This window comes from Pseudocercospora fijiensis, assembly GCF_000340215.1.
Source record: "Pseudocercospora fijiensis CIRAD86 unplaced genomic scaffold MYCFIscaffold_1, whole genome shotgun sequence".
Taxonomy (NCBI): domain Eukaryota; kingdom Fungi; phylum Ascomycota; class Dothideomycetes; order Mycosphaerellales; family Mycosphaerellaceae; genus Pseudocercospora; species Pseudocercospora fijiensis.
In genome coordinates, this window is record NW_006921532.1 from 9345625 (window position 1) to 9370071 (window position 24447).

General features: G+C 45.3%; 4 protein-coding genes across 4 annotated transcripts; 2 read left to right on the top strand and 2 right to left on the bottom strand.

Annotated features, from left to right (window-relative positions):
• Positions 1-16807: 16807 nt before the first annotated feature.
• On the bottom strand, positions 16808-18682 carry MYCFIDRAFT_28809 (uncharacterized protein; the record flags this gene model as incomplete). Its single annotated transcript, XM_007921700.1, has 3 exons — positions 16808-18245; positions 18387-18552; positions 18604-18682. The coding sequence occupies 3 exons, from the start codon at positions 18680-18682 to the stop codon at positions 16808-16810; spliced, it is 1683 nt and encodes a 560-aa protein (XP_007919891.1).
• A 524-nt stretch (positions 18683-19206) lies between these two features.
• Positions 19207-19992, top strand: MYCFIDRAFT_89674 (uncharacterized protein; the record flags this gene model as incomplete). Its single annotated transcript, XM_007923744.1, has 2 exons — positions 19207-19702; positions 19802-19992. 2 exons carry the CDS (start codon positions 19207-19209, stop codon positions 19990-19992), a joined length of 687 nt encoding a protein of 228 aa, XP_007921935.1.
• Positions 19993-20292: 300 nt separating this feature from the next.
• MYCFIDRAFT_27355 (uncharacterized protein) lies at positions 20293-21115 on the bottom strand (the record flags this gene model as incomplete). The annotated part of the gene is made up of 2 exons (XM_007921621.1): positions 20293-20840; positions 20890-21115. 2 exons carry the CDS (start codon positions 21113-21115, stop codon positions 20293-20295), a joined length of 774 nt encoding a protein of 257 aa, XP_007919812.1.
• A 511-nt stretch (positions 21116-21626) lies between these two features.
• MYCFIDRAFT_76564 (uncharacterized protein) lies at positions 21627-24357 on the top strand (the record flags this gene model as incomplete). The annotated part of the gene is made up of 3 exons (XM_007922279.1): positions 21627-21673; positions 21802-22670; positions 22721-24357. The coding sequence occupies 3 exons, from the start codon at positions 21627-21629 to the stop codon at positions 24355-24357; spliced, it is 2553 nt and encodes an 850-aa protein (XP_007920470.1).
• Between the last annotated feature and the right edge of the window lie 90 nt (positions 24358-24447).

Genomic DNA, 24447 nt, shown 5'->3' on the forward strand with positions numbered 1-24447 from the left:
ATACTAGGAATAATAGGAATAATAATACCTCCGCTAGCGCTAATAACGACAATACTAGATACGATAAGCTAGAGGCATTAGTAGGAAAACTAGTAGAGGTAATATAGTCTAATAGCGCCGCCTTAGCGGCCCTACGACCGAATAATAACTATTCTAGGCTACCGGGGCAGCAGCGATATAGAAATCTTTACGCAATGCGTAGCCGAACTAGCTAAGGTACGACTAGAGCTAAGTAGCTAGCTAATTAGAATCGGAATACTCGAGCTAGTATCGTACTAGAGATTAGCTCGGAACGCTACGCCTATAGAGGCCTTAACGCTAAAGGCAATCCTAGGCCTGCCTAAGATAGGGCCGGCTTTATAGACCCGAGGTTCGAGCCCGCCGACGTATATACTCTACTATACGCTAGTCCTCCTTATACTCTAGTTACGGACTTTAGCTAGGAGGTCGCGCCCTATAAGTTTAAGCCTAAGTAAGTTAGGTATTTTAATAAGGACCTTCCGGAGAGTAAGGGTAAAGGCCTAGTTATATATATTAGCAATACGGCCTATTATCGAGACGTTTTTGCTTTTATTACTCGCCTCGATATAGCTATTTAAGTAGGCGAGTATCTAGTAGCAACCCTACGTCTATTACTATATAAATGCCTTTAGGGCTCCGCCTTAGCTTAGTACCTTTACGGCCTTACTAACGATCGACGTACGCTCCTTTAAACTAGCCTAGGTATCGAGCGATAGAAGGAGGCCTTACGCGAGCAGTTCCGATTAGACCCCTTAGTCGCGGCGCGCGAATTAGAATCGGAATAATATCGCATTAAGGAAGTCGCGGCCCGAAAGAGCGTAAGCGAATTCGTTATTAACGTTATGCGTTTAGCGTAGCAAAGCGGTACGGAGTTACTTATAAGGTAAATTAACTATACCTTCCGGAAAATCGTACTAGAGCTACGTAGCGATCTTAATATACCTACGCTATTATAAACGTATTAGACGCTTATCGATATAATACAAGCCTATTATACGATATAAGTAGAGTTATATCCTCTAGGCAGTACTACTACCGGCTACTATAATAGTAAGTTAAACCTTTAACGTAGCGATTCGGTATAGGGTAGGTTCGTAGATCCTAGGTTCGCGTCTAGGTCTCGTTTTAATACTAGACGCTCGTCTTTCCTTAGAAATAACAATCCCTATAACCGGTAGCAACCTAATATATTCTAGCAACGCCGTTAGCCTAGATTATAGGTCTATAGCCGCTAGAGACTATAGGGCGTAAACGCAAGCGTAAACGAGAAAATAGTAGACGCCCGTAGTCTCCTATAGTATCTAAATCCTTAGAGATAGTAGACGAATTTCGGAAATGTAAGAGGCTAAGGCATTCCCGCAAATTCCTAGGCTCGTAGTAAAGCTACGTTCTTCTACGATTTAGTAGACCTAGGGTAGGAGACTAACTATTAAGAACTAGAATACGATAATACTATCTAAGCCGAGGGCGGAGAGTAGGCCGAGGATTAGTACGTAGCCGGCGAGGATATCGGCGGTATCGAGGTAGAAGAGGACTAAGCTCTTCCTCCTACAAATCTATAATTAACTCTAGTATACTACGCCTAGCCGCAGGTTCGTAGACCTAAGGTAAATGCCTAGCCTTAACGCGATAAGACGCGACCCGAAGGTCGGTAGACGCGTTGTAATATATACGGAGAGGTTTTCCGCTCGGCTAACGAGTTTTTTAATAGCTACCTCGATTATATATACCCTAAGGACGCTACTAGGAAGCGTACGAATATTCTTTACGAGCTAGCTCCGAGAAACTCCTTAAGCTAGAAGTAAAACTAGTTACTACTAGCTAGTATAAAACCGCAAGTCTACCGGAAATTCTAGAATCCCTAGCGGTAGCGGAACTCCCGAAGTCGCCGGGTCGCTTACTACCGGATAAGCAAACATCTTTATACCTAGTAATAACGATTATAGTAGGATAGCCTAGCTAAACATCGATACCTATACTTCTAGTACTATAGCCCGCAACCTCTAGTCTATTAACAGATATCTAAGCCTAAATATTCTAGTCTATATCGGTATCGCGCCCCCTTATAGCGGATTGTACGCCTACGCTAGCGGGCGTAGCTTTTCCTATAGAAGATTCTTCCGCTACGATCGCTCTATAGTAGACTACGCCTAGCTCTATCTATATATTAGATTTGCTACTAGATATCCTAGCGGGCGTAGCGACTACTATCGGGAGGTCCTCGATTAATCTAGACGCGCTAAATACTCGGAATGCTATAATATTAGTTACGGAGCAGCCCTAAGTCTACTATATCGCCTAAACGGCTAAGGCTACGCCCTTAGCGGGAGAGGCGTAGCACTATACGATTTTATCGAGTACCTCGAAGATTTCTTCCTCTATCGACGATAGGAAGGCTCGCGCGGGGAAGCGCTCCTTTAGTGCTATTAATAACCTTATACTATAGGTCTATTATATACGAGAACGCCCTTAATAGGAATTGCAAATTATACCCTACTTAGCAAAACTCCCTCCGGGAGACCTAGCTTATACCTTTAGATATTACGATATTATCGAAGCGAACTACGCTCTTTCTCCGGAAGGGGATTTTAAGCGCGTTTGCCTCGATACTAGTACTAAAGTATCTATAATAGACCGGGGGTAGCTAACTATATAACTAGGGCAGGACGATATTTAGTATCTTAAGCAACCTCTAGAATTCCGTAGTTTAGCTAGAAGTATATAGTACGAGTAATAGATTAATTTGTCGATATACTTTCCTATCTTCGCTAGGTATTCTTAGTTACCCGCTCTAGCCTATATTAAATAGCTAGTAAGGGTAATACTAAACTTACCTTATAATATACTCCTCGGGATAGATATTATAACGCCCGTAGGATTTATTATCTATACGGGCGCTAGATATATTAAGATAATAGGAAACGACGGCGCGTTTATACCGATCGTCTATTCGCTAAAATCTAATCGTTTTCTACGCGCTAATATTAAGTCTACAGATAGACTAAGAGTACTACTATATATAGCCGTTATAGCTAAAATGCAAATCGATAAAGCCGACGCCTTAAAGGACGTAAATAGGGACTTCCTCTTCGCGCTAAATCTGCTAGGCCTCCCTAATATAGCGGTAGTATACGCCTATATAGCCGGACTAGAGATACTAGCGGTATAGGTCCGTAACCTTAGCTACGATAACGACTTAATTATTTAGCGACATCGAAGTATAAGCGAATTATAGGAACTATAGCTAGATAACTTCTACTAGATCGACGAGTTCGATACCGACCCTAGGTCGATAGAGTATAAGATTAGCGGCGCGCCTCTTAGACGAGATCTACGACTAATAAATAGGCTCTACTATATATCCGAATCGAGAGACCTACGGTTACTAGCAGTTTTTTAAAGCGACGCTATAGGCTAGTTTTAGTTAATTCCGCCTCTAGCTAAAGACTCCGCAAATCGTAATTAGGCTAGAGTAGGCCTATAATTCCGGCGGATCCGTAAATCTTAACCTACTATTTACGGACTTAGCGAAAACGACGAGATAGACTTAATAGACCTAGACTACCCTTCCGATACTACGAAGATCTTAGTAGATACGGGGATAGCTACCGTTACAATCTCGGCTAGAGTAACGATCTATATAGCGAATCTAGATACCGCGGTAGCCTTAGACATTAGGTCTATCGTAGAGAAATACCCCTAACTATAGATAGATTAGGGTACGACGATCGATCTTCCTAAAGATAGATAGCTAGAGCTCCTACTTAAATCGGGCTAGGAAAACGAGAAGTTTAGTAGTAAGGTCTACCGTATATCCGATAAGGACAATATAGAGGTAAATAAGCAGTTTAATAAGCTTTATACTTAAGGCAAAATAGCCTATAGTAAAAAGCTATCGCCGCTAGTATAGCTAGTCTTTATAGTCTAGAGAACTCTTTTCCGCGACGATAGTACTACGTATAGGAAGCCGCGCGTAGTAATCGATATCTAAGGCCTTAATAGTATATCCTAGAAGGATACCTACCCGCTACTACTTTAGGACGATATTATCGCGAAATTACGCGGCTATAAGTATATTTCTATTATAGATGCAAGATCTATATTCTACTAGTTCGTAGTCGCGGAAAAGGATCGCTAGAAATTTACTATTAATACTACGCGGAGATAGGAATATCTAAAAGTCGCTGCTATAGGTTACTATAATAGCGTATAGTACGTATAAAGACTGCTCGATCGCACCCTACGGGAATTCGGCGACGTAGCGAATAGGTATATTAACGATATAGTTCTCGGCTCGGTAGACCTAGAGTCCTACCGAGATTTACTTAATCGCGTATTTAAAAAAATAGATAAGATACGGTTTAGTTTAGAGCTAGGAAAGGCGTTCTTAGGTTTCCTCTCTATAAAAATCCTAGGTAGAGAAGTAGACAGAAAAGGCTTCGTAACGTAGGCGGATCGACTCGTAGCACTACGAGAATTAGAAAAACCTACTAACGCCGAACAGCTTAAGCAATATCTCGGACTAGTAGGCTACCTTAGGTCTATAGTACTATACTACGGAAGAATTACCCTACCGCTATAATAGGCGAAAGTCGTAGCTATAAAGGATTATTAGGCTACCTAAACGAAAGGAGGTAAGTAACGCGCTTAAATACGGGGCGCGCGCCTCTAATAGACTAACGAAATAAATACCGCTTAGGAAATTATATAGTCGATATAGTCGGAAGAGTACCGAGGGTTTCTTTAGTATTTTAACCCTAAGTCTACCCTCTATATCGACGTTAATATATCTAAGGAATTCGGAATCGGGGTAATATACTACTAAGTCTACGGAGACTTAGATATAGAATACAAGGAGCCCGAACTAGTAACTCGTAGAGACGATATAGTTTCGGATTTCGTTAATAGTACTACCTAGTTACGGAGATCTAAGCAATTCCCGCGTAATAGACTTAAGGTCTTAGGATTTGCTAGCTATACACTTACTAGGGCCGAAGCCCGCTACTAGCCTATAGAACTCGAATTGTTCGGGGTAGTATAGGCAATTAAGAGGGCCTCTTATATAGTAGATTCCGCGCTAAAGACTATCGTAGTTACCGACTATAGTATAGTTACTACGATAGCGAAAAAGATATAGATCGTAATAACGGTATCTATAACTAGCCTTAACCGCCGAATTATCTAAGCCGCGGTATACATTTCCTAGTTTACAAACCTCGATATTATTTATAGGCCGGATAGGAATTATATCGCTCCTAATATACTCTCCCGATTGTAAGGTACGAGCTCTCCTAATCGATATAACCTTAATATAAGCGGCCTCGACGAGATTCCCGCGATGTTAGTAAGGGCGCCGATATTAGAAATGCTACAAAACCCTACGTCTATCGAAGATATCGGGAGCGGTATAAAAAAGGTATATATTATAGAAAGATCTAGACGATATACGAACGATGCCTAGAATCGGCCTACGCTAAAGACTAGTACTATATCCCCTCGCCTAGATCCTAGGCCGCGATCCTTAGCCCTTCCGAACTTCTATCTAAGCGTTCCTATTCTTCCTACTATAGCGTTAGTTAATATAGCATCCCTATCCGGGATCGACTATACTAAGTGTTTTCTTTCGCGACTCGATAGATATAAATACTAGGCCTACGATAAGATCCCTACATTTTTCTATAGTCTCCGAGGGGAACCTAGCTATTATATTAAAACGGTTATATCGCTATCCGATAACTTTAAGACCTAGCTAAGATAGGCTTATTAAGAAGACCGTCCGTAGAGACGTTTACTCTCCGTCCTTTAGTCTATCGAGATAGCGTATATATAGGAATAGTAACCTTAGCTAAATCGAATATTAAACTAGTAGGCGAGGAAGAAGCAGAAACGCGAGCGAGATAGAGAGCTTAAGCGAAGATCCGTATACCTCGAAGCCGCCTAGCGCAAAGATAGTAGCGAGAAACTATAGGTCTATCCTAAGGCGACGCCCGGCTACCTCCTAAAACCGCCTTCTTTCCGCTCTTTAGAGGATACGGCCGCTCGTAGTATATAGAACGCGCTTAAGAGACTAGACGATGTTCCTATAGACCTAAAGTCCTTATATAGTATTAGATTCTTTCGGGAGGACGGCCTTATCTACTACGTCGACCTAGTTTTACTTTACTCTCGATTATATATTCCTTTCGCCCTTACTTACGAGATCTTTAAGATAGTATATAACCTAAGGCACTACGCGGGGTTCTAGCGTACGCTCGATCGAGTTAACGCTAGTTTCTATATTAGGAACTGCCGTCGATATTTAGAACGATATATCGATTAGTATAATATATATAAGGCGAACTAATCGACTCGGTATAAGCCCTACGGCTAGCTTAACCTAATAGACTCGAAGTATCGACTTCCTATAGACGTCTAAATAGCGGATTAGATTATAGGACTCCCGCCTACTAACGAAGGTTTCGATACGCTCCTTATAGTTACCTATAAGAAATCTAAGCGAGTTTTACTGCTTCCCGGGAAATGCTAGTAGACTATAGAAACGTAGGCAGCCTAATACCTTACGTCTATCTAAGAACGATCTTAGCGGGTTGCTAAGGTATTTATTTGCGACCGGGACCCTAAATAGCTATCCAAATTTTTTACTACGATAATAAAGCTACTAGGTATATCGATCCTCGCCTCTATAGCTTACTACCTATAGATAGATAGCTAGTCTAAGCGTACAAATTAGACCGTTAAGATCGCTATACGGTATTTTGTTATAGCAAATCTAGATATATAGTAGACGGACGTCCTTCCCTCCCTTATATCCTATCTCGGGAGTGTTAAGAATGCGAGCACCGGCGTCTCGCCCGATAAAATGCTTTTCGGGTTCGATTTAAATACCGACGCCTTTATCGGGCTCCGGGAACTATAGCTAAAAGACTACGTAACGCTACGATAGTAGTTTCGCGACGCAGCCGAGGAATCTATAGCCTTCGTAGCGGTAGATATAAAGCACCGCTACGATGCTAAGCATTAGTATATATTCTTCGAGCCGGGAGACTATACTATACTTAGGCTATATTACGGATATCGCATATATAGTTAGAGCTATCGCAAATATAGCAATTAGGCTATAGGCCCTTTTAAGATTAAGAGAAGGATAGGCAAGCTAGCCTATAAACTAGAGCTGCCGAAATTAGCTAAGTTCTATCCGGTAATATCGATCGCGTAGCTTAAGCTAGCCCCTAACCTAGTAAAGGACCCGTTTGCAAGACTATACGACCGTATCCCCGTACCGATAGACCTAGAGTCTAAGCAACTAGCAATAACTCCTAAACGCATTTTAGGGAAGCGCAGTTCTAGAGGAAAAACGGAATATCTAGTTAAGTAGAAGGACGAGCAGCCGATAATAAATAAATAGATTAGGGTAGACGACCTTCTAGAGAGCAACGCTTATCTAATCGACTAGTTCGAGGACTCCTAAATTACGGATAAGTAGATTAGTTAGATAAAACTATCCCTAATATTACGAATACCTACGTAGGTCGCGCCGATAGTAAAGCGACTCTAGTCTAATAACAATAAGGAGGAATAGCTATAGCGAGATACGTAGCCTATAAGACGGTAGCCGCTAAGAGGAGGTAGAAGGCCGAACTACGCGGAAGATAGCGACCCTAAGTCTATTAAGAGGGCTACCTAACCTAACGTTTAGGAAGCGTAGATAGGTTAGTCGGCTACCGATATAGACCCGAACCGGCTAACTTCGCTAGTAAGCAAAAATGCTACGTTAAGCGAATCGATTAGCTTAGACGCATATCGTTTCCGCGATAGCGGTAGCTACGACGCCCGGAAACAGGCTAAGACCTTAGGTCTACTAACCGTATCTAACGTTAGATCGCGCGAACTAAAGGCTAGGGCGCTTATCCTAATAGTAAGGCGCCTTACTAAGGAGGAAATCTAGCGATAGAGAGATACTCCTACCCTACTAAATATACAAGTAGGGGCGTATCGTAGAATCCTCCGTAACGATACCTTACCGTCCTTTTTTACTACGCTACATTTCCCTCTAATTACTACGAATCGGTACCTCGATCTATAGCTATAGGTTTTTCCCTCGTTAGGAGAAATCTAAGAAGTTTTCCGGGAAAATTACCTAGACAGATCTTACACGTATTATAGACCTAGATATTAGGCCTAAGAGGCTACCCTATCTTTCTCCCTTACCCTTACTTCCGACTATTCTAGCGCCTTCTATCTATTAGATATATGCGGCTAGAATAAGGTTTGTATACCCGCGCGACCGTTACGTAGAAGCTCGGACTATATCGCCGAAGTAACATTTTAACTATCGCTCGAATTAATAATAATAATAATATATATAGCGACGAGGCGTAATAAGCATACGAGGCGTACAACTATAGCTGTCTATATTATAGCAACATTAAACAAGCATTATAAAGAAGCATTACTACCGATATAGCCGGAGGATCGAAGCTTTAGTAGAAGCGCGGCGCGATAATATTCGGTTAGAAGGACACGCCTCTACTAGAGTATACGCCTCTACTAGGCGGTACCCCTAAAACGCCTCCGTCTAGCTAGGTAACAATGTCGCTATAGCGCGGCGAAGACCCTAAGGGAATAGAATAAGGTAACGAAGTAGAGAATAGAGAGAATTCTAAGGCAATAGAAATAGATAGAGAAGATAGCAATAATAACTATAAGGGAAATAGAGGACAGGAGCCTATTCCCGAGAATAAAGAGAATAAGAATAAAGAGAATAAAAACGAAGAAAATGAAAATAAAAAAACTAATAATAAGGAAGGGGAGCCTATTCCTAGAACTAAGAATAAGGATGCTACTAGAAATAGGGGAAATCCCGAGAATAGTTAATCTACTGCTCTAAATAATAAGGGAGCAGTAGTAAGGCAGGCTATGCCTACTAATAGGGAAGAGTAAGGATAGGATAACGACGAGGCTAAGAAAGAGGTTTCCGATAACGGCGGAGAAGAAGAGCAGGGTTAGTAGGCTACTAAGAGATAGGCGCCTAAGACGAAGCGTCTTATTATCGCGCTACCTAAGCCAGGCGAAATCCTACGCATACTATACCTAGATAAGGTACCGAGGTTTTCTAATATGCTCTCGTATATTAATAGGGCTAGGTATAAGGCTAACGCCGTCTCGGACGTACTAGGCATACTAGTACGCTCTATTAACGGTATAATACGGCGCGAATACAAACTCCTATATAAGATTGCAACGAACGGCAGGCCGGAAAAGGCTTTAGTGCTATAGTTACCCGCAGCTCCTATCTACGCCGAGCGGTATACGGCTTTCGGCACTCCTCGAATCGAGTATACGCTTATACCTTAGGTCTATAAGACGATTAGCGCCTTAGGCAATTGCCTATATTATACCTTAGAGACTAGCTATAACGCCGACGCGCCGCACTATTACGATACCTACGATTAGTAGAGTCGCGAACGCCTCGACCTCTACGAGTAAAAGCTTCGCGACGGTATAGAGACTAAGGCTAGACGCTAGGTCTATCGCAAAGAATCGAAAGAAGAGGGCCTTAGGGACGACAGTTATACCGCCCTATAGGTCGAATTAGAGACAGAGGGCGAGCGCGCCGCACGTCTCGCCGATATTAAGAAGGCCTTAAAAGCTAAGCTCGACTAGTATAAGAGGAAGTTTAAGAAAAAGGATAATAAGGGCCGCGATATATATAGTAACTACCTCTAGCCGGACCTCGCCTTCTTTAAGAACGAGTACGATTTCGATACCGACGAGGACAAGCCTACCTAAGCTAGAAAGAAGGCTATCCTCGGCGCGCGTACGGTATTGCGAGCTAATTAGTTTATCGATATACTACCTAACGGACTAGCGGCATACCTCTTAAAGGTCTAGCTATTGTATTTCGACCTTAACGAGTTTAAGACGGCGCTCGTCGACCTAGACGCTATATACGGTTCCGAGAAGTACGTAAATTAGTAACACGCCCCTCCCGGCGAATAGCTAAAGGCGATCTAGAAGAGTACGGACGAGATCTACCCTCCTAAATAGATAAGGAAAGGACAGAGCGGACTAAGGAACCCTTACTATAGTACTAATATACGCTTACTCGAGTAGGCGACCGCTAGTAATAAGCTGCTATACGACATTAACGAAGACGGCTTCTCTACGGATAACTCGATTATATACGCCCCTAAGGCTCTAGAGGACTTTTCTATACCGGACTACGCTATCCTAAAATACGAGCGCGACAGTTTTGCTTGCGTAATAGCTTTTTAGAAGACTTACTAAGGCTAAATAACGCCTCTAGCCGTTGCCTACTGCGCGTTAGTATACTAGGTTACAAAGGGAGCGTACTACCTCGTAAGCTGCCTAGAGGTAGCAAGTTATTTCGCCGGACTAATCGCCGATATAGTCGAGCGCTATAAAAAAGACCTAAAACAGAAAATTGCCGCTAACCTTAAGTCTATTCTCGACATCTTCTATAAACCCTTCCTAGCGCTAGTCTTTTAGGGCGAGTAGCTAAAAATATAGCGATCGATATATATATAGCTAATCGTAGTACTAGTAGACGACAAAAGCTAGCAATTAGAATACGGCGCTATTACTAAGGACTTCGAGCGCGTTATCCGCAACTTTTAGATATAGTTAGGCCGTTTCCCGCTAGGCCTACGCGCCCTACTAATAGACCTAATATTAAGTCTTATACCGGCTACCTAAGGCATAATCTTTTAGGACATTCCTTTAGCCTACTACGAAGAAAAAGCTAAGGCGATAACGAAAGACAGATACTAACGCCCGGCGATACTACTATATCCTAACTATATAAAGTAGAAGAAAGCAATCGACTAGAGGATATCTATATAGACTAAGAAATTCAAGGCTAAACTCTAAGAATAGAAGGCCTAGGAGCAGGCCGACGCAAAGGCTTAGAAAGCAGCCTAGAAAGCCGCGAAAGTATAGAAGGCCGCCTCTACCTCGATAGCTAGAAAGCGTAAGAATGCGCCTACGTCGGCCCTAACTGCCGCTAAAAAGGCTAAGTCTACTAAAGCCGATAATAGTAGAGCTAACCCGCTAACTACCGCTAAAAAGGCTAAGTCGACTAAAGCCGACCCGCTAACCGCTACTAAAAAGGCTAAGTCTACTAAAGCCGACGATAGCAAAGCCGACTTAGGTGCCGGGAAAGGCAAATCTATAAAGGCGCCCGCCGGGAAGGCCGCAATAGTAAGAAAGGCTAAGTCTACTAAAGCGCAAACCGCGGCGCCGGAGAAAGCAACCGGCAAGGGCAATTTAGACTCGAGTAAGCCTACAACTCGCGTAGATAAGGAGATCTTGCCTATAGACGCCGCCGTCTACGTAGAACTACCTTTCTAAGGGCTTCTTACGGATTCGACGATCTGCCTCCTTACGAGCCGTTTCGACTTTCCGAGACTTATAATAGCTTTCCGTAACGCAGACTTAGGGCGGGTACTGCCCGGTAACAAGCTACGTCTATTAAGGGAATAGGAGAAGGATTTCATCCGCCGCTTAGTAGCTTTTTGCAAACTTAATATCGACGCTAGCTAGCTTATCTTCGCGATATTCCTAAACAAAGAATAGAAAGCCTACCTCTACTATCTAATACTAGTCGCGTCAAATTTTAACTACGAGTGCAGAAACATTCACTTCTAGGTCTCCTAAATACTAGTATCCGCTTAAGACAAGATCGAGAAAATTAGTAAAACCGACCCTTTTTTAAATCGAGATTTCGTTGCTAGTATATCTAGAGACGACAAAGACGCCGATATAAACGCTTTCTGTAACTAGACGAACTAGATACTAAGTTACGCCCCTAAACAAATAATAAACGTTATTTAATAAAACGGCGACCGTTTAATGCTTTACCTAATAAGTAAGCTCCTTATATCGGCGGTGCCCTTACTATTAAAGGCCGCTATCCTTCGGTACTAGATAAAGGCGCTCGTTCTAATAGACGGGAATAACGAGATCTAGCCTATACCCTAGGCGACTGTCGTTTACTATAAGGGAGATAACGACGTTAGATAGCTGCTTAAGTACTTCGCGCGGGAACTCGACGACCGAAGTAGCGGACGGCCGCTATAGCAAATCGCGACTAAGGATACCGGGTACTCTAGGTCTACTATAGACAACGCGTTTTAGCCCCCTAGGGAGGATGTTCTCGATAAGCTCGAGGCCGTAAAACAGCTATATTTTGCGGAGCTAATATATATCCGCCCTATAAAGATAGTCTAGTAAATTCCGCCGGAGCCTACGTCTATCGACGATAGCCGTATCTTACTAATTAAGGCGATACGCGACTATAGATAGAACGACGACGACTTTCGGAAGGTATTAGCTATATTATAAGGAAATTAGTAGGAGGATACCAATCCGTAAGAATTTAAGCAATACGTCGGCCTCCTTATAAGAGCCGTCGGCGACGCGCTCGAAGATAGCGGCTACGATTAAGTAATAGACGACGAAGACCTCGCCGAACTAGACGCCGACGAGAGGTTATAGTACAAGAGATATATCGCGCTATATTAGAAGTTCGGTACCGCGTTTGCCTAACTACTAGAAGAGAATTAGAGAGAGGTTATAAACTATAGCAACTAATTCGACTAGGAAGGCACCGAATAGGACGGCAAATTCGACCCTACTAACCTCGATAATATTATAGAGTTTATAAATATACTCGCCGATTTCTAGTTAGAAGACGGTACTATTAAATACGATAACGAAAACGAGCCGACCCTAAGTCTACCTCTAATTATCGATTCTATCTAGCGTATATCTAAAGAACCTAACTCCGCTACGAATGCGATTAAGGCTATAAAAGACCTGCCGCTACTATAGTACCTTAGACAAGAGGAAAGCGACCTTTTTAAACTGCTTGCCGCGCTCTATAGATTAGCACGACCGAGCGGCGATAAGGGCCTACGTAAGGCGCTCGGAAAACTTACTATAGAGACTTTTAATAGTCTACATCCTACTAACAAGAAAAAGGGCCTCTGCTTTCTAGAACTGCGCCCTCTATAGTAAGGAGAACCCGACAACGAGCATCCTAGAGACCCCGTAGTTAGCGAATAGTAGTGCTTCTTGCACTCTCGCGCGTTAACGACCTAGCTAGAGGAAATAGGATATTAAGCATTAGCGGGCAAGGAAGAATAGGGATAGCGAGACGAAAAATAGGGGCGTATAGCCTAAAATCTCTTTTATTATATATATAGATACTAAGTCTACCGTCCGCGTAGTCGCGGACATTTCGGGACCGGGGGATTCTATTACGAAGGTAGGCATAGGCATAGGCTAGGCAGGAGGCCCTAGCCTCCTATAGTACATACTTCTCTAAGCCTAGATAGACTTAGAATAATAATCCACTTTATAATATACGATATATAATAGTAGCCCTCGCTAGGCGATAGAAGTCTTCCTTAAAGTTATCGATAATATAATAAAGAAGAATATAGTAATTGCGCTCTAATACGCCGTTACTAGCAGCTCCTTCTAGTAAGGCTTCTACCGTAGCTAGGTCGTCGATTAGTATATAATTGCTATTAAACTACTCCTCGTAGACCGTCGAGGCGTTATTTAAGCCTTATTTACTATCTATTACCTTCTAGTGGTCTATATACTCGTCTACCTACTTCCGAGACAACTAGTTATCCTTAAACTCGCTATTAAATAGTATATAGCAGCAAGGCTAGTGCTAACTAAGGAAGAATAGGCAAGGGCACTTAGAAGGTATCTCTTCGTTAAGGGTAGGTTTAAAACGAGACTAGGTAATAGCACCTCGCTCGTACCGTAAACGTACAATCTTATACTGCTTGCTAATCTTCGTCTATAGATAGTATAGCAATTCTTAAAGCCTCGAGTATCTAAGGGAGCAGAAAAGTAGCAATTATAGTATAGAAGCTTTAGTAACGTCGGCTTTGTTATACTAGTAGTCGTTAATATCTAGAGAGTATATAAGGGCGCCTACGAGTAACTAGTTATAGATTGTCGTCTTGTTACTGCGCTTAAAATAGGCATAATAGCCTTTAATATAGCTAGTAGTACGCGTCTACGAGGAAAGTTAGCTCTAACTATAGTACGCGATTAGGAAGAAATAGCTATATTTACCTATAAAACGCGTAGATTGCCCTATCGAGCGTATACGTACTAGAGCTCGGCGTACTCGATTGTCTACTCTCGTTTAAAGTAGGCGGCTAATAGATCCTACTAACTACCTAGTAGCGAGGCTTCTATAAGCTATATATATTAAAGAGCCTAGGTCCGGTCTTCTATAAAATATAGCGTACTAAATAGAGCCTATTATGTCTTCTTATAACTACGCTTAATACTAAACTTCTTTCTAATAGTCTCGATAACGTGTCGCTAGTATAGATATACTATAACTTTATTATTAAAAGCTAGCCGGAAGGCAGCCTATTCGCTTATAGAGTTATTAACAATCGTCTATCTAAGGTACTAGCTACTAGGCTTCTTATAATCGGCCTACGAAGACAAGTGCTAGAAGCTAGTTGCAAGAACAATAGTATACTAGCTCTCGATAAGTATATAAGCGATAGGGTATTAGAAGTTGTTTTCGTCTCGTACGAATAGATTAACGAGGAAGAAGCTAGTATTATTAGTATCGTAGGTAGCGTCTTGCGATAAGAACTCGCTATACCTCTTAAGTAGCTTAATGCCCTTCTTAGTAGTATATATAATACCCTATTTAAGACCTTTAGACGTCTGTACCTAGAAGACCTAGCAATAACAACTACGCTTAACCGTATACTCTCTCGCCTCTTTAATTTGCTATAGAATAGCGCTTTTGCTAGAGACAATATAGCGCTTATCTCGATTGTAGTACGGTAAGCTTCTTACTAGGTTATATAACGTCTAATACTAAACAGCGTAGCTACTAATATTGCTATAGTTATCCTTTAAAAAGTCTCTTATACGACTAACTTGTAGTAATCTATCTAGCTTCTCTTAACCTATCTCTTTTAGGTATACGTTAGTCCGCCGAGCGTCGCTATACTATAAGGTATAGGTATGTTTTTGTCGATAATCGGTACGCTAGACAAGGACCTTCGTAGGCTTACTATTAATAGTATTATAGTAGCGCAATATAATAAGATTAAGCCTATAAGGCTCGAAGGGCGTATATTCTAGCTTTAGGCGACTAGAAATAGTATCCTCGACCTTCTTCTTCTTTACTTCCGCCGCTTCTATCCGCTTAGCCTTAATATACTTATAATAGGACCTAGAAACGATACTACTATTACGGTCTGCTTTAGGGACTATTATACGAGTATAGCTATATATATTAGATATTAGTTTAATAGTAACAATCTATTTAGTATAGGATAGCGGTATATCCTTATCGATAAGGAAGAGTCTATTACGAAGGACGCTAAGATTGCTAAGCGTATTACCGTTAGATATAGCGACAGCCGGTAGTTCCTCTATTATAGCGATAATAGAGGTAACGAGGTAGTAGTGATTTCAAAATTCCCAAAATTATAACGCGAATGTATACGAATTTCATGGTCTTAGCGGGGCACACAAAACGTTATTCAATTGTGGATCTCTACGGAATGCGCCACCCGAGAATTAGCGCGTTGCCAGAATACAGACACCTGCGGCGAATCGAAGCCAGTCATGTACGCCGACGGCGTGCTCGCGCGAACAACAGCACGAGTTCGGCATGTCGCAATGACCTGTCTCTCCCTGCAGCCTGCAGGACATGACTCTCCGCGAACGGCATTAAAAGCAGCTTCATAAGAAGGGACCTTGATTGACGCAGCCACCGATCCAAGCGCCTCAGCCATTCCGATTTGGCGACTCCGAAAAAACGTGACAAGTTGGCTGTGCGATTCGCGCACTTTCGTGATCAACGACGTTTTGGCTGCTTCTACTTTGCACTTCGATATACTCCGAGCATCGGCAGACCCGCAGTTTGTATGGCATGGGATGTTCAGGTACATGATATATCTTCGCCGCTGCAGTGCTATGACCGCGTCAAACCTATCTGCGACGTGACGAGGGCTTCATCACCCTATCCAGTTTGTGCGAGACCGTCTGAAGCTCCGACGATTGCCCCCTTACTCTCTGCTGCTTGCATTCACAACTTCAGGGCAGCCCGACGTTTCGCACAATGCCAAGCATGTATTCTATGTCCTTTCTCGACTTCGACTACCGCTGACACAATCCTTGACTTGTCAAGCCATATGGCTATTTCATGGTTCACCGAAAGCTTACCATCCACCACTACATCTCCAGTGGCGTAGCAGTCAGCCAACAACCACGCTTTCCATACAAGGACTGTAGATGTGATATGCATATGACTTTAGGTTTGCCACAGAGGCGGTGTGCAAGGCGAAGTAGAGCTTTGTTTTATGATACGCACGGCACGCGAGGATGCAGACCGGCTTTCATGGATGAGTGTGTGAATGTCTTCCTGCATTGCAGAAGCTTCTGCATATTCCTCGCAGATGGAGCACACTGATGAGAGCGGAATGCGGCAGTCAATCAGACCGACTTGAATTTATGTAATAACTGTCTGTTTTCGAACAGCGAGCTTTGTACTTGCCAGAAAAGCTTGTACATCGAAGGAAACGACAGTACTACATCACTTCCTAATTGCGATCACGTAGATTGCATTCGAACGTACAATTTGTTAGTCTTTGCATTGGAGGCGGAGCCGAAAGTAAAGAGGCTTAAGACAAAATTCCATCGCTATTCAACCTGTATTCGCACTGTCAGTATGCCAGATCAATGGATGTTGTCTTCTGTTCCCTCAACCCACGCTGTCCTTGATGAGGTTACCGGCAAGCTCCTTGGCGCGAGAGTAATCGATCCTGACGTCAACTAGAGAGAGGCCCTTGTGAGCGAGAGCCTCATCCATGACCTTTTCAATCTCGGAGGAGTCGTTGATCCTGAAGCCTTTACCACCAAAGCTCTCCGCGTATTTAACAAAGTCCACTCCACCGAGCTTGATACCCGATGATCGATTGTACTTGAGCTCTTCTTGAAACTCGACCATGTTGTATGCTTCATCGTTCCAGATAAAGTGGGTGATGTTGCAACCTTGAAGCACTGCTGTCGACAGCTCTTGGGACGAGAACATGAAGCCGCCATCGCCGCTCAGCGAGACCACTTTTTGAGAACACGGCGGATCTTGTGTTAATGAGGCAGCAATGGCCCATGGCATCCCCACTCCAAGAGTCTGCTGACCGTTAGAGCAGAGCAGCTTTCGTGGTTCGTATGCATAGAAATAGCGCATCATGTAGATGTAGACCGTGCCAACGTCCACCGTTACCACAGTGTCCTTGGACACTCTTTTTTGAAGGTTCGCGATGAACTGAAGGGGATTTACGAGCCCTTTGCCTCCGTCCTTCGATTGCAACGTCTGCTGCCATGATCTCATCTCTCGTGTTAAACCCTTGCAAAATTCGTCTTGTGCAGGATCCGTCACATGCTGGACAGCATTGCTAAGAGCAAGGATATTCTCTCTGACCGAACCCAGAAGTTCTACCTCTGGGTGGTAATATGCACCATAGTCGCAGGGTTGATAATCAACATGGACAATGCTCAGCTTGCTATCAGGGTTCCATGAGCTCGCGTCGTACTCGGTAGGATCATAACCCAGGCATATGATTAGATCTGATTTTGCCAGAATCCGGTCGCCTGTCTGGTTCCGGAAAAGTCCAACACGCCCAAAGAAGACTTGATCGGCTAGATCCTCGGGCACTGCACCTGCCGCTTGGAAAGTCTCCACGACCGCGATCTTGTGTTTTCTCAGAAATTCTCGTACCGCGCTCACAACAATGTTACTAGATGCACGCTGTCCAAGGAAAAGCACCGGCAGCTTTGCGTTGTCGATCATCTTGGCTACAGTGCTCACATCGCTTTGAGGAGCAGGCCCAAAAAGAGGAGGCTTGTACGCCGTCTCTGGGAACGACGTGATCTTCGATTTGCCGGCAGCCACGTCCATCGGTATTGAGACAACGGCGCTACCTTTCGGATTGGCGTTGGCGGAGCGGAAGGCTGCCAGGATGACTTCTGCAGCCTGATCTTCAACATCTATGTTCGTGGCAGATTTCGATGTTGGTGTTAGGATCTCCAGTGCCTTCATCGATTGATGGGTGTGCTTCGTGCTAAGAAGGCGTGGTACACTCCCTACGATTGCCACAACTGGATCTCCTTCGGTCGTCGCTGTCACCAGCCCAGTGGTTCTGAAAGCAAAGCAGGCAAGTCAGCAAGTGTTTGCAGCCCAAATGCCGCCCTATTGCGGAAGCTCAGACTAGATCGCTATATGCGGTAGCACGATGCCGCTGAGTGGCTGAGGCGTGCTTTGCACTCTGCGTAATACCTACAGATTGCCCGCTCCAGGACCCGACGTTGCTATACAAACACCAGGGCGGCCTGTGATGCGGCCCATAGCAGCTGCCATAAACGCTGCGTTCTGTTCATGTCGGCATACGACCAGTCGAATCTCTGGATGGTCGCTGAGAGTATCGAAAATGGCATCGACTTTGGCGCCTGATAATTGATTAACATCCTGACCGTGCGAAAGCTGTTGCTAGCACATACCAGGTATTCCGAATACTGTTTTGACGCCCGCGTTGTGTATGCTTTCGACAATAATTTGTGCCACCTGCTGTTCGCCCATCTTTTCAGGCTGGCTACTAGTCTTCTATAGCTGTAGAAAAGATTCTGGGCAAATTGAAAAGAAAAGGCAAAATATTTACTTGCCGTGCGTGAGATTAAAAGTCGTCGCGTGTCTGGAAGCGTGACAGCTGAAGCAATACGAATATGGGATCCGTCGTGGTCCGACAATGCGGTCACTCGAGCTCAAGCCCTGCACATGTGCATTGGATTGCATTGCTCGGCGGAGTGGAGTGATGTGGTTATGTCATTCTCAGCTAATGGTTGAGAACTTGAGGGCTGGTGGGAACTGAGACAATTCTAGACGATGTTGGAAGCTTAATTGGCCAAGCGTGAATCGTGTGGGGACTGAGATTGACCTGAGTACTTCGAGCAGCGACGCTCTTGCAGCCATGTGATACCCATAGTCCCAGGCTGCAGCTGAGAAAACATCTGAAGATTGATGACCTGGGTCGCGGGGCTCGAGCCATGCAGTATGTGAACCTGCACGAGACAGCAAGCCAAGCAAGGCTTTCATAACAGCAGATCATGTCACTAAAGCGCAAGCACTCCAACGATGAAGCTGATACTGGAGAGGCAGACCTTTTCCAGTCAGAGCCAATCGAAGATCGCAAGAGCACATTCGTGGCCTACTTCTCGCCAAGTTTGAAGCCGAAAGACCTTCAGAACCTCCCAGTCATCGCCAATGCAGATCACAAGATACTGGCCTGGCGCAAAGAGTCGAATCAGCAATCGATCACGAAGGCAAAACAATATGTGACCGGCTCTGATGATGATGGCGAGAAATATGCTGGAAAGAAGGTCGAGAAGGTCCTGGAAGCTCTACAGGCAGAAGGCGCTTGTGTTGTCGCTCGATGGTGGGGAGGTATCATGCTAGGTCCTGTGAGGTTTACACACATAGAGAGTTGTGCGAGAGATGCCGTTCGAGAGTGTCAAACCCAGCGTGCCGAAGCTCAGATGAAGAAGAGGCGAATGGAGCAAGAGAAAGTTGAACACGCCCAGCTGGCGAAGGCGCTCGTCGAACGTGACAAAAGCATTGAAACACTGCGAACGCTCGCGCTGGAGAAGGAAAACAGACTGAAACACATGCGGGCATCTTCACGGAGTGAGAAGGACTCTCAAGATCCGCCAAAGACGGAGATCCCAACTTCCAGTGCGAAGCCGGCTATGGACTACACGGCTATGCCACTTGATCGACTGAGAGCGCTAGACAAGGCAAGAGACGCTACAATAGGCTTTTTGCTCAAGAGAATCGACAAAGCTGAAGCGGATCTTGCGGCCATGAACGAGGAAGATGAGTCGCCGAAAGAGTGAAGAAGCTCATATCAATGTCATGCTATGCTATGCTATGCCATGCTCGATACGAATTCAACACTGATCAACGACGTTCCGCCTTTTTCAGCCCATCAGCATCCAGATACGCGTCAGACTGCATTGCTCACGTCGGTGCTGCACCATGACTGTTGTTTGACATGGAGACGAATCGTCTCACGCTCAAGTCTAACAACGATTCAATTGAAATTGTAGCTTGCGCCACGTAGTATATCACTTCATTAGTTGACCGAGGCCGGGAAGATGCATCATCTCGGTGAGCGCATCTCACCATCCATATTCTCATGATCGTACAGCTTCTGCAAACAGGCTTCGCATAGCCTTCAAGAAGGGACCAAGCTCCTTGGTCTCATTGAGTCGCTCCAGAGTGCCATCAACGTCTTCTCTCTCCAGCCTGGGCTTCGTACTTGATACTGTATACTCTCTTCCTCCAATCTGCAGCTCAAACCAGCATTCTTTATTCGCCTTTCGCTCGCCAACACCGTCAAAAATGAACTTCAGCGTGTCGTCTATACCGGTTCCCTCTATTCGCAGTCCGAGGCAAGTCTCCCAGAACCGTAATTCGGGAACATTCTGTCGCGCCTGCGCATCCAATGCGCGTTGATGTGCTGCTTGAGCCTCTCTGCGTTGTTTGATCGAAGTCTGCACAGATGCAATCTCCTGCTTGAGTTGATCGCGACGTGAAGTGTGTTCCTCCTTTTGAGCAGTGAGAGTGCGAATGGCTTCGTGCATCTCCTCGGTTTCTTGCGCTTCCCTGGCCACAATTTGCGCATGACTTGACGACTTCGTCTCGAATTGTGAAATCGCCTGTCTTCTCTGCCTCTGTTGGTCTGTTTGTCGTGATTAGTTGGAAGTTGCCAAAAGGGCTGTGTATCTGACCTTCAAGATCTGCCGCATTCATACGAAAGGCATTCCGTTCCTCCAAAACGCGCTTACGACCACGCTCAATAAACTCGTCAAATCGCTGCGTGAACTGCTGCATGCGCTGGCGCAAATCGTCAAAGTTGAAGTCGATCGTCGGTAGTGTATCTGCCATTGATGGTGCTGTCGCAGCGTATGCTTGTTGTGAGCCATTCGTAGAGGAGCCGAAGCGACTCGGAGTCATGGTAGCACCAGCCATATTTTCCACGATCTATTCGGAGTGCCGTTATATTGCGAATGATATGTGCTGTGTGCGAGATGTAGAGGCTGTCGCGAACCCTTGAAAGTCAAGTTCAAATGTCAACAAACGGAGCTCGGTCCGGTTGCTCGGTTGCGATTGCGGTTGCGGCTTCGCTTGCTGCCGAACGCTTCTTTCTTCAATTCTCTTCACAACGGACTTCAACCACAACAACTCCACGGCCTGAAAGACTTGCGGCTCTCTTGGCAGCACAGTATCTGGATCGACTGTCGACTATGATTTGTTTGCTGATACCATCACTTTCGAGACTGCGCAAAAAGCCGGATGGCTGATGGAAAATCCAAGCGTGACCTGCCCTATGGTCATTTTGGTCATGCTGGATATATTCCCGATGATGGGATTTGGCGCTTTGAAAGGGCGATAGCTTCTCATACTTCGATTCTTTCTCCAGAGGATGCCCATGCAGGCAGGGCGAGGACTACCAAAATTGACCGGCATGGAGAAGCTCGTGGAAAGCGACATCGACGGCAGTTCGATGATCTGGTACGACGATATCCAGACTTGTATGGCACCGCTTCCGTGGCACTGCCCTTTCTCCGAGTTTCTGAGGCTGTTGAGGAAGCGATTTATTGCCACGATCCGAATCTAGGACGTCTGATACAGAAGACTAGTCTTCGATCGGAAGTCACTCATCGCATGACTTCTGTGGTCGCGTCAGTCGCGGGGGAGGCAGGAGAGCTTCTTCGAGTCTCGCAAGTCCATCTTCAACGACAAGGATGGGGAGAGGACAAGGAGCTGTACCTCGAGGTTCCTGTTCTACATGGGGACGAGGTGACCTGGGACGCACAGCTAGGACCAGTACAGCAAGTTTGCTTTGCGCAGCCTATCGATCGTGGTGAATGCTTGCTAGCAGTACGTTATCTGACGAAAGTCCTGCTTGTCCGTCCGATGTATCGTAAAGGGACTGCGAGTGGTGTTTCGGGATCCGGAATCTCGACGGAGCTGCTCTATGCCATAGACCGCGCAGGCCTCACGCACGCTGATGTTGCGTTCAATCCGTGGTTTGGATTACAGATCGCTGTCATTGACCAGGCTGGATATTGGAAAGTCGTTGAATTCAGCTCTCGCAAGTTGAACCGTATCGCAAGAACTTGGGCAACACCTGGACCGACAAGCTCTTCCAGCAAGGAGGAAGCGCTCTATGACGGTTGGGCTCGCATCGCTTGGGTCATGAACTCGGAGACAATTTTGGTGTGCGTGCGTCGATCGATCAAGCTATTTAGCATCAACAAAAGCGAGGCTGTCTTGCAAAAGACTATCGACTCGGAGCTACTTGGTGACACGGATTGGATATTAGATTTTCAGCAGGATGCGAAACATCTAGACTGCTGCTACGTGCTCACATCGACGTACCTCATCCTGATTCAGTTCCGCACCAACTTGCAAGGAGAATTGACTGGACGTGTCAAAGCAAGAGTTCGCCATCATCGAAATCCAGAAGATCTAAGCATGAGACTGCACATTTTTGAAGCCGAGCAGGGTAAGATCTGAAATTACCTTCTCTACTGCGTCCATGCTGACCATTTCTAGGCGTCTGGATCCTAATATCTTCCAGGCGAGCCGAAATCGCCTTTGCTTATCGCTTCTCATTTGCCGATTTCAACCATATTACGGTAGCATCACCTGTCCAATTTGACCTTCCAATCGCTCTCTGTGAAGTGCTGGACCTGCAAATCGAGCCCGTCAGCAAGATCGAACCGCGGTCTACAGACGATCACTCAGACCAATCCGAGGAAGCACTTTACATGTCAGCGTTTGTTCTACGAAAAGACAGGGACATAAACTCAACGTTGCTGTCTAGCTCCAGCGACAATCGCAAATCTGTTGGAAAATGCCTTTTACTGCCTACGTGGACATCAACGCTTAGCGCCTCTGCGACCCGACTACGCGGAGACAACTTCGTCGTTGATGACGCTGCTGACGGACCTACTCCTCTTCTCCAATCCACTATGCCCATTGCTCGCCGAGCAAGACGACAGGAACAGCAAACGATACCTAAGCAGGGTAGCAGAGATCTTGAGTTAGTGGCGAGTGCACTGCGGCAACCAATTCATGTTCTACATGCAGTCGACCAGGTCCTCGAGTCTGCCGATGCAACCATTGCGCAGCGTCGTGAATCGCCTCTACAGTCACTGCATACCCTTGCTAGTCTCGCCAAAGGTGAGATCGGCATTGTTGACGTGCAGCAGTCCTCCGACCTGCTCGAAGCGCTCGGCGTCGGAGTGCCTCGCGCGATGGGACATGTTGCGGACATCGACGCTCAGCTTGAGTCTGAGCAACATTGGAAGCTGGGACACGTAAGTTTGGAATCAGTGGTCGGACTTGAGGAAGACCTTGCGGGTCGTGATCTGCAAACGGTATACAATCGCTTAGTCTCGCTATGGATTACACCTCTGGGGGAAGAAACATCGGGCTGGATCAGACTCGCTAAAGTGGCAATCGCTCGCTCGCTTGCAGCAGAAATAACTCTCGCGAGCAGAACTCTACGACTGGAGCGTGATCCTGGGAGAGAAGGTATTGCAGAGACTCGCACGGATCAAGGTTTTGATAGTGTCGACAACATTCCAATACGCTCGCAACCTGCATCGAGTCCATGGGCGGCCAAGCATTCAGTACCACCTACGCCATCTCCAACGGCAACACCTTCGGTCACAACGGCGTCAAGCCACCGCTCAAGTCTAGCCGCACCAGAGCTGTACCGACTGAGCAAATACACCACCTTCTCCAAACCATCGCCGATGGTCTTGCCTAGGCCACTCGCCAAAGTGTTGACTCATTGGGAAGTGGGCGCTGATCCAACCGAATACAACTGGTCGAGCACTTCCAAAGACATCGCCCGTCAAGAGGAAGAAGAGGAACAAAATGAAGAAATGACCGAGAAGGAGCGGCAACGTGCAAGAAGACGTGCTGAACGCCATATCAGACGGCAACGCAAAGAAGCTGCTGCCAGCCAGGCACACCAGCTGGCCAGCAGCCAAGCTCCTGAAATTCTTAGCGCCAGTCAGCCCATCGCTCCTATTAAGGCCGAGAGCCAGCCTTCCCACATCACTGGTAGCAGTCAGAGTCAAAATTTCGGCGCGAGTGCATCCAACATAGCTAGTCAGGTAGTGCCAGGTCGCTTTGGAGGTCGGCCACCTCCAAAGAAGAAGCGCAAATCAGGATTTTGATGTTGAAGCGCTCGTTTCGCTTTGCTTCTTCAACAAGTCAACACTAACATCACGCAATTACATATTCCAGGGTATGAATGTCGATAATCG